This window comes from Mytilus trossulus, chromosome 1, assembly GCF_036588685.1.
Source record: "Mytilus trossulus isolate FHL-02 chromosome 1, PNRI_Mtr1.1.1.hap1, whole genome shotgun sequence".
Taxonomy (NCBI): Eukaryota; Metazoa; Mollusca; class Bivalvia; order Mytilida; family Mytilidae; genus Mytilus; species Mytilus trossulus.
The window spans coordinates 43,964,212-43,975,125 of record NC_086373.1 but is presented as its reverse complement, the minus strand read 5'-3'; the positions used below and the strand labels follow the sequence as shown (position 1 = coordinate 43,975,125).

Genomic DNA, 10,914 nt, shown 5'->3' with positions numbered 1-10,914 from the left:
GTTGATCATTGTTGAATATTTATATTGTTGATCATTGTTGAATATTTATATTGTTGATCATTGTTGAATATTTATATTGTTGATCATTGTTGAATATTTATATTGTTGATCATTGTTGAATATTTATATTATTGAATATTTATATTGTTGTATATTTATATTGTTACCACTGTAGAACATTTTATGAATTGTTTTCCAATAAATAAGCTGACAGAAATGAATGACTTCATATTGCCATTTAAAGTAATTTTTAAAGTATGTATGTTACAATGTATACCACTGTCCCAGGTTAGGTGGAGGGTTGGGATCCCACTAACATGTTCAACCCGCCATATTATTTATGTATGTGCCTGTCCCAATTCAGGAGCCTTTAATTCAGTGGTTGTCATTTGTTTTTCATATTTGTTTTTTGTTCATTTTTTTACATAAATAAGGCCGTCAGTTTTCCTCGTTTGAATTGTTTTACAGTGTCTTATCGGGGCCTTTTATAGCTGACTATGTGGTATGGGCTTTGCTCATTGTTGAAGACCTATAGTTTTTTAGGTTTGTGTCATATTGGTCTGTTGTGGATAGTTGTCTCATTGGCAATCATACCACATCTTCTTTTTTATAGAACAATTTCAATGTGTTTTGTTCATGCCTAGTAGTAACCTTCATCAGAACAGTGTAAATCGAAATGTGAAGAAAACAAGAATGTGTCCATCATGTCCATAGAACGTACATGCGTAAAAAAGCCTTAAAGTGGGACATAAAAAATATGACCATTTAAGTAAAATATGCTTCCTCTGTGTTCTAGGCTGTTCTTTGACCTATAATTCTTAACTTTAAATACATTGCAACTTGGATGGAGAGAACTAGTTGTGTCATTGTCACTAATATCTTATTTATATGATTATGCAGTAACCTGGTTATCCTGCAATCAAAATTAGGAAGTAATGACAGAGATTATGGTGAAGCTTTATATGTTTTACCATTATTTCAAACTTTACATTAGACAATCAGTTTACATGTACAATGTAGGTGGTCGAATGGTCTATGCTGCTAGTTACAGTGTTGGCAGTGTTATCATGATATCACAGTAGCATGAATTAAAATCCTTGTGAGGGAGGAAAAATGCAGATCTGACATTGTTATGCTGTTGTTTAGAGGAATTACATATAAATTAAAACAGTCAGACTAAAGTTAATGAATTAAGAGAGAAACCTGTGAATTTTCAACATTACAGAATTCCAACCGCCAGTAAACAAGTAAAAAGACCACAATCATTGTACACCCTTGAGTCATTTTTTGGCATATTATCCATTGGTACATTTATATACATGTAGCATGTGTGCGGTTTTTCTCAGCATTGAAAATCATGATGTGCCTTTCCTAAATCAGTAACCCCTCATTTGTCTTTGTCAGATAATGATTTTTTCAGAAAGCATTTCTTGTGACGGGCCTATATTTGTTCTTAAGATATCAATTTTTTGTTGTTGGGTTGTTGCCTCCATCATTGTATATCCCACATCTGTTATTCATAATGTGTTACTTTCACGATATTGAAACAGTCATTTATTCAAATGATTTATTCATGGTTTCTCTATGTCCAGTGGCAAGTTTATAATTCAAATTGTACCAAATTATTACACCAGATGTGCATTTTTACAATGTATGTCTCTTCAGTGCATGATGCCTATCAAAAGTTAAACTAAATCTAAACAAGGATAATAAAAATCCATATTCAGGTGGAGAAAATGTTATTGAGATAGGAATAATTGAAAGATTGATTCTTATTTATACATGTACTTGAACGACACCAACAGCTAGATTTCTAACATGGTTTACAAGGAAAAAGCATATAATGATGATGTGTCACCCTACCAGGACAAATTATTCTGACTCCAGATACTTCTTTATACAACACATCCTTATTTAAGAACCAGCAAATAATAAGTGTTAGACTCTGCCGCCATAAAATAAATGTTGCAAAACAGAACCAGAAGTATAAAAAAGGGTGTTTTACATTTGTAAATATATAAGAACTTGTAGTAAAACTTTTGGTCAGTCCTCAGTTTAAAGCTTTCCTAGTGAAAATAAATATGACACAGTAGGCTTAGAAATTTATCTTTCAATTTGATTGATTTTGATTTCCTTTTGCATTGTTTTTGAGGGGATGTGGTCAAATGTTAGTGTATTCCTATCTATCATCTAGTATAAGGTCATGAGGTGACAAAAAGTTGTTGTTTTATTGTCCTTTGATCTCTGCTGGATAGCTGTTTCAACAGCAATAATACATGAACTTAATCTTCCTTCGAAAGAAACATACATGTACTCCAGTATAAGATACCTGTAGCAGTACATGTTCATGTATTTATACATCTAATTTAAATATATGTTAAAACAAACGATATGAATTTGAAAACAGTACTTGTTAACTGCAATTTAATATCACTTTTTTTTATGATTTTAATAATAAATAAAACAGTAATATAAAAATATTAATTTTAAAAGACCCAAATATTATTAGAGTAGTCCCCATTACAAATTTTACATGCACATTGACTGTTTCTGTAATTGAACTAATTGAACTAATAACACAGTTCACTGAACATTAATAAAATAATTTATTATCAGTATATTATATGCTCAGCATGCTAAGATCTGTGATTATTAATCCTGGATTAATTTAGGGACAACATATTTACTGTAAAACAAGTTAACTTTGTCCAATACACTAGTCCACAACTGGGGATCAAATGTTATTCTCTCAACATGTAATTTGTGCTTTTCTGTTTTAATACTTCCTTCAAGATAAAGTACAAAGTCACACCATTGTAAATTAGAAATTGCCATTTGAGATTGAATCTGTATATACCAATTTGAAGTTTTCTTTAATTCAATGACACCATCAGACGTTTTGGTAAGATGATATTTTTTTTCACTGATTTCATCTAATGTTAGATTTTTGAATGTGTATGGACACTTAATTTCTACAATGCCTTTCCCACAACATTTACAGTTAACAATAGCATCTGGAGAAGCTCCTAGATGTGGAATATCTTTGTTTATTATCAGTCCTGATAGTTCAACTACAGCCTTTTCATGTTGAGAAGTATATTCCTTGCTGTATAAGTCTCTTGCAAGATGCTCCCTTTCTTTCCCATAAATTATTGCAGGAGTTGAAAAATTGTTGTTTTTGTCCAATATCTGTCTGACAATGTAATTGTTTTTATCATTACCCTGATAGTGATACACAAGAGGAATGATTGATGAAGTAATCCTACCTAGCCTGTACTCATACCAATTCTGATTATCAGACTGACCTTCTGTCAAAGAATAAATTTGATCACAGTCATCCTGGTTCACTTTTGATTTGAGGTATTCCAAAAAAGAAGAATTTTCCAAGAAGTCTTCTGCTGATTCAATGATAGATTTAGGCATGGTTAAACTGTCTTCAGATTTATCAAGCACTTCAATAATCTGGGTGTCATGACCTTGAATTAAGTTGTGGAGACCTGCTTCAAATTCTACATCAGCCATGTTGTCATCATGGTTTATTGGGTCATACACATGTTCAAATGGCTGTACCCTGGGATTTACTGAATGTTCTATACTATCCAGTTTCATAGGAACAGATACCTTTCTTGGAATATCCCAACCACATTTGGTATCTGTACATGTCTCTGTGTTTCTATCAATGTGTCTGTCAGACCAGTTTGCTAGGCAAAATAGCAGTGCCACAACATGCTTACATCCTCCATCATCCCTGAAAAAATAGAGAAAAAAATTCAGGTGTATAAAAGATATATATACATTTGTACATGAATGTAAAGAACAGTTTATATATGTTAAGATTACTATGCCCACATATACATGTATGTAAAGAACAATTATATGTTTAGATTATTATGGCCAGATGACAATTTAAGATAAGTTCTTATTTTTACTTCACTTTATCACTGGAGTAGGTTTCACAAAAAAAAATGTACAACTAAGATTTATTGAAAGTATACTGTAAATTGGCTCTTGAATTTATTATCCTCCTTAAATATCATGTAATTCTCAAAATATGGATACCTTCTCATTTTTTCAAAGTTCAAAGTTCAAAGCTTAAGTGACTCATATATACATGGTTGTGAACAAGTTATTACAACCAATATAAATCCATTTTCATTTTTCATTTTTTTTGTTGTTCAGTTGCTGTTTCACTGATGTATACCTTTTATCCATATACCATTAATAAATACAATGTACATAAAATTATATACATTGTACATATAATGTTTTAACAAATAATGAGTCTGTAAGTTCATACAAAATGAAAAAAACCTGGATATCCTACATCTTATACCACAAAATTGCATAGGCATTGTTAAATAAATTGTTTTCTTTATTAGTAAATATGATTATTACACAAATTGGAATGACTGGTAAACGTAGAAGATATAAATAAGTGTACTAGAAAATTATAGATGGAAAAACCTTTTTTTACACACTTGTCAAGAAAATTTAAGGATAGAATATCAAAGAAGTATGCTTACATTAGTTTTGTCTAAATAGAAGAATGCATATGGACATCAGACTTTTAATAAATAAATAATTATAACTTTAAAGACCTTTTTGATTTAAATAAAAAGAATATGTAACACATTGTGAATTTGAGGACAAAAAAGAATTTCATTTAAATAATTAGTTTATTATTTAAGGTATTACATTATACATTTGTACATCTACTAATTAAAGTATGAACTGTTTATTGACCTACAAAAATGTTTCAGTATCAAATGAGGAAAAGCAATATTTGAATAAGTTATTGATTAAATTACTGAGATTAGTAAACTCTCAATTAATTTCTTATTTAACTGAACTGAAGATAAGAGATTTAACAAGGACTCTGAATTAACTATGAATTTGTTAATATATAACATCCAACTATAGTAGTTTTTTTGCATTTTAACATATATATGAACCCAACTGCATGAACATGTCTCATATACAGAAAAATATTAAAACAAGTATGCTTTTCCCTCTTAAATTAAAAAAACATATATAATTTTGGACACCTAAAGGGACCTTAAGAAATCAGGGTTTTTTTCTTCATAATTTTTTAGAAAATAAAATATATTTTTTGGGGCTGTGACAGAATATATTTCATGCATCGGAGATAAAATACTCCCCCTCCCAGATATTTAAAATCACTATTTAATTCATGAGAAAATTTTTATTGATTTTTAAAAAGGGAATCACTGAAGCATGAATGAAGGAGACCCCTGTTATGTCAGTCAGTGGGCCCCATTAATGGAATTATATAAAAAGTTGTGGATCCGCCACTGTGCCATGATTGATCATGATTGCTTCTTTACTACTTACGCTGTGCAATGACATCCTGCTGATATGCACACACCTTCAGAATTAACCAAACACCAAGTCATGTAGGGATCAGCTTTCTGTGATGTTTCTCTGATGCAACTCGCTTTTATGTAAAAGTGTTCATGTGGTAACTTGAAGATTTCAGCAGAAGAAATATGATTTGACTTTGAAAGTCGGAAGCCTCTCTCATTCTTGTAGGTTTTCAATCGTGATGGTGTCCATTTAGCAAACGAAACAAGATAGGCAAAAACGTCTGCCATAGAAAATACTGGGACACTCTTTAAATCATCTGTCCACCCCTTCTGCTCACACTGAAAGACAGTCGGAAAAGTTACTTTTTCTCCATTTAATACAACAGTACTCCTAAATTGAAGAAACGAGTCTGTGTCATCTGGTGTTGAAATTACCGGTAAATCCAGTTCAACAGCTTTAAAGGCAAGTTCTCTCAGCTGTTGAATACTATAATCTGATACAGTCATTCCTCTTTCCATTAAAAATGTGCGTAAAGCTGGTTTTAGCATTCTGTTTAATTCCGCCGCCATCGTTAACTTTGTTGTTTGTTGTGGATACGTGTCCCACCTTCCGGTTAGTTACGCGACGTTTTGCGTCTTCATCACAGGAGAGTTACTATCTCGGAACTTGCGTAAAACTCGCATTTTGTAATATTTTAACTGAATTAAGCATGATTTTTGTCAAAATCGTAAAAATTAAAATCGCATTCAAGTGTAAAATGACAAAAATCGCAATAATAAATGCACGCAATAATTTCTGAATTTACAGTAGTTATTTGCTCATTTATGTCTGATAGTTGGGATTTCCATTAATTTGTTCCAAGCATTACTACAGCTAATGCAATGATGTTCAGAGACAATTAAGTGATTTTTTCAAAAATCTATTATCATATATCAAAAGTACTCTTTACTACAACTTTTGCTATAATATTAAATGCCTTGTGAGAGATTTTGCAATTTGGATTCAGTTCCAAGAAAGATTTGGTTATACATGTACATCAATGGTATTATATTGTATTTTGTTCATGAATATGAGATGTGTGGTTAACATAAATGAGAAATGAGCAAAAGTAAATTGGTATAACCTACTTTTTACACTTTAGACTTAGGTACTGAAATAATTTTATATTCAAAAGAAACAATTTTGACATACTGAAGGCATAGCTTAGTTCTTAAATTTCATTCTTCTGAACTATTTTTGGGGCAGAGGGAAGATTGTTAGTTTTCATTTGGTACCCCCTTCTATAAGTGTCTGGCTTGGATTTTAAGGATTTTACACAATTTTTATTGTTTTTTTATTTCTGTAATTTCAGTAGTCCACAGCCTTAGTATCTTATGCAATAAAACAAATAATTTAAATATCTTTCAGATGAATATGAGTTTTTTTTATATTTGATTTCACTTTAAAAGCAATAAAAGTTCAAAGGGACCAACAAACCTTTAGGAATGGAATAGGTTTCAACCACCAAACAACTGTATAATACGTCAACTGGTTGCATTTTCCTAATTCAGATACTAGGCTTCATGTTGGCTTGCTGTGATCATATCTATTCACACTAAGCAATCAGTGTAGTCCTTAAGTGAAAATCCTAGAACTCCCAATAGTGAGTTGTAACTTGCAATATTTCTTGTGATATATGTTAATCCTTTCAGTAAGAAATAAACATATCAGTATCAAATTCATTGTGTTCTTTATGTTTTGATATTTGTGCTATCGTTTAACCAAAAATGGTTATCTGGTGGCAGCATATTAACCTAAAGTGTTTAAAGGTTATCTGGTGGCAGCATATTAACCTAAAGTGTTTAAAGGTTATCTGGTGGCAGCATATTAACCTAAAGTGTTTAAAGGTTATCTGGTGGCAGCATATTAACCTAAAGTGTTTAAAGGTTATCTGGTGGCAGCATATTAACCTAAAGTGTTTAAAGGTTATCTGGTGGCAGCATATTAACCTAAAGTGTTTAAAGGTTATCTGGTGGCAGCATACTAACCTAAAGTGTTTAAAGGTTATCTGGTGGCAGCATATTAACCTTAAGTGTTTAAAGGTTATCTGTTGGCAGCATACTAACCTAAAGTGTTTAAAGGTTATCTGGTGGCAGCATATTAACCTAAAGTGTTTAAAGGTTATCTGGTGGCAGCATATTAACCTAAAGTGTTTACAGGTTATCTGGTGGCAGCATACTTACCTAAAGTGTTTAAAGGTTATCTGGTGGTTGTGGTATAATTGACAATAAGGCAATATTATACACCAAATACTAGAGATGTAGGTAGATGTGAGCTAATATTGGTCATTACTCATTAGGTTGGAATACTATTTTGCCCAAATATAAGAGTCTGTTTATTTAACTGTATATGTATTCTTGACACTAAATCCATTGTAATTTGATGTGTACTGATTTTAATATTTTAGTATTAGATACTGTGGATTCATTTATTTTCGTGGGTATCAACTTTTGTGGATTAAGCAAAATTTACATGTTCGTAGATATTTAATTTTGTGGTTTTGTAAAAATTTGCATGCACACCAATAGAAAATTTGTTATTTGTTGAATAATTAATTTCCTGGTTCACCTGTACCCAGGAAATCCACGAAGATTGGTATCCAATGAATAATAATAATGAATCCATAGTACATAATCTTTCAATTAGTTGTTATTGGCTTTGAAAACATTGTCATTTTATTGCGGACAATGTGGTATGAGCTTTGCTCATTGTTGAAGGTCATACAGTGGCCTATAGTTGTTAAATTCTGTGTCATTTGGTCTCTTGTGGAGAGTGGTCTCATCAGCAATCATACCACGTCTTCTTTTTTTATATACATGTACTAAGAAGTTTGTTTTAATATTGTGATGTTACAACACTGGTCCATATTAGGGAGTGTTGGCACACATACAAACATGTTTAACCCTGCTATATTCTGTATGCATCTGTTCCAAGCCAGAAGCCTGTAATTCAATGGTTGCATTTGTTGATCTTTGTTGCTGTATTTCATATTTGTTTTTCCATAATATCTAGTTCATAAATCAAGTGGTTTGTTTTCTCATTTGAATTGTTTTACATAAGTGGTTTCAGCTTAAATAGCTGTGTTTTGCTAATGGTTAAAGGCCAAATGGCGACCTACAGTTGTTAAATACTATGTCAACTAGTTTCTGGTGGAGATATATCTCATTGTCACATCATACCACATCTTCTAGTTTTATATAAATTGAGAAGAAGATAAAGAACTGTAAAAGTGACTCTTCAACAATTTAAACTTAAACTGAATTAAGTGGTTATTATGAGCATTATCTATACATCTCATTAAATTTAGTTGAGATAAACTTAATTTAGAGAGCCGAAACAAAATATCATTAACGGTTATAAAGGAACAGAACTGAAGAACAGTCATCATAATGCTTGGAAGTACCAAAGGATAAAGATTGTTTAAATTTTTTCAGTGAACTTTGCATTGTATAAAGCATTGGTTGTCGTTGATGTAATCGGTAAAATTAATTTTAAAATTGGAGTTATCTTCCTTTGTCCATAATTGTAGTTGATTCAACTACTATTATGGTCAAAGGAAGATAACTCCAATTTAAAAAAAAATCATTATTGATAATTTTAGAACAGATATTAGATTCCTAGTTTTCCATTTGTAAACTCTAGAACAGTTAAAAGTGACATCACCTAAATTCAAACTTGATCTGTATTTTGTGGTAAGAAGCATTTTTTATGGAAATATTCTTTATAAGGCCAAAGGTGTCAGTATTCACCTCAGAAACTAACGAAACCTTTGAATAGACTTATTAAGAAGGGATATAGTTACGATACAGTCATATTTTCTTTTGTTACATCTTCTGACTTCAGACTCGGACTTCTCTTGAACTGAATTTTAATGTGCGTATTGCTATGTGCTTACTTTTCTACATTGGCTAGAGGTATAGGGGAGGGTTGAGATCCCACTAACATGTTTAACTCTGCCACATTTTTTCGCCTGTCCCAAGTCAGGAGCCTCTGGCCTTTGTTAGTCTTGTATTATTTTAATTTTAGTTTCTCGTGTACAATTTGGAAATTAATATGGCATTCATTATCACTGAACTAGTATATATTTGTTTAGGGGCCAGCTGAAGGACGCCTCAAGGTGCAGGAATTTCTCGCTACATTAAAGACCTGTTGGTGACCTTCTGCTTTTGTTTTTTTTCTATGGTCGGGTTGTTGTCTCTTTGACACATTCCCCATTTCCATTCTCAATTTTATTGTGTATAAGTTAAATAACAATTGGTTGAGACAAACTAAAGTTAGAGGACAGAAACAAAAAACTTGTAAAGGGCATAACTCACCAAAATTCAAACTTGATCTGTGTTTTGTTGTTAAAAGTATTTTGTATATGTTTCATTACATTTGGTTTATGCAAACTTAAGTGAGAAAACCAAAACCAACTTTGGGACGTACATACGTACATACAGACAGACAAAAAGTTAGATTTAAATATAGTTTTTTTGTAATGTTAATTTATCTCTTATTATAAGAAATAGCATTACTATATTTAGTATGCGGGTACCTTGCAAGGTCCTCATACCCGTCAGACAGTTTTCACTTGACCTCCAACTCATTTCATGAATTAGTGAACAAGGTTAAGTTTTGGTGGTCAAGATATTGAGATACTATAAGCAATAGGTTTAATATATTTGATGTATGTAGGGATAGTTAGGTGTTCATGTCCAACTGCCAGGTGTCATCTGAGCTTGATCTCATTTATCATGGTTCAGTGGTTATAGTTCAGTTTTTGTATTTTGGTCTGTTTTTCTTTAACTGTATACAATAGGTCTACTTTATTAGACGTATGGAATGATTGTAAGGTGAACATGTCCAAATATTAGTCATGCAGGTTTTATTTGACCTTGACCTCATTTTTAAGGTCATTGCTCAATTTTTAATTTTTGTGTTCTGGTCTGTTTTTCTTAAACCATAAGCAATAGGTCAACTATATATGTTGTATGAAAGGAATGTAAGCTGTACATGTCTGCCTGACATGGTTCATCTGACCTTTACCTCATTTTCATGATTCATTGGTCAATGTTTAGTTTTCTTGGTTTAGTCTGTTTCTTAGAAATTATAAGCAAAAGGTCAACTATATTTTGTGTATTGAATAATGTAAAGTGTAGAATATATTTCTTGTTTGATTTTATGAACTTGACCTCATTTTCATGGATCATATTAAGTTTATGTAATAGTTGTAAGTAAAGCTTTCTATTTATGACTATCAGCATAATACCAATGGTTAGTAAAATAGGTGAGACATTTCAGTGTGTGCACTCTCATTTTGTAAACTGCATAAAAAAGTTTTAGTGAGCAATGTCGCCCACTTTATTTATGACCCCCTGTAACCTTGACATAAAATGGGGTTTAACCACTCCATTAGTGGTGTTTCATGTACTCTATCACAATTTCACCAGTAAAGGGTTATTATTGAAGTATTTCAGCTTAATGTTCTTGACAATACCTGTTTGCATTGCTCAGAGATATAACATATTTGATATCATGTGTAATGGACTTATAAGAATGAGAACTAAA

At 31.5% G+C, this 10,914-nt stretch overlaps 1 protein-coding gene across 1 annotated transcript; it reads right to left on the bottom strand.

The window, feature by feature from the left end:
• Window positions 1–2,618: 2,618 nt before the first annotated feature.
• Window positions 2,619–5,874, bottom strand: LOC134725172 (uncharacterized). Its single transcript, XM_063588785.1, has 2 exons — window positions 5,353–5,874; window positions 2,619–3,748 (listed from the first exon to the last, which is right to left on the bottom strand). The coding sequence occupies exons 1-2, from the start codon at window positions 5,871–5,873 to the stop codon at window positions 2,653–2,655; spliced, it is 1,617 nt and encodes a 538-aa protein (XP_063444855.1). The 5' UTR covers window position 5,874; the 3' UTR covers window positions 2,619–2,652.
• Window positions 5,875–10,914: the final 5,040 nt, after the last annotated feature.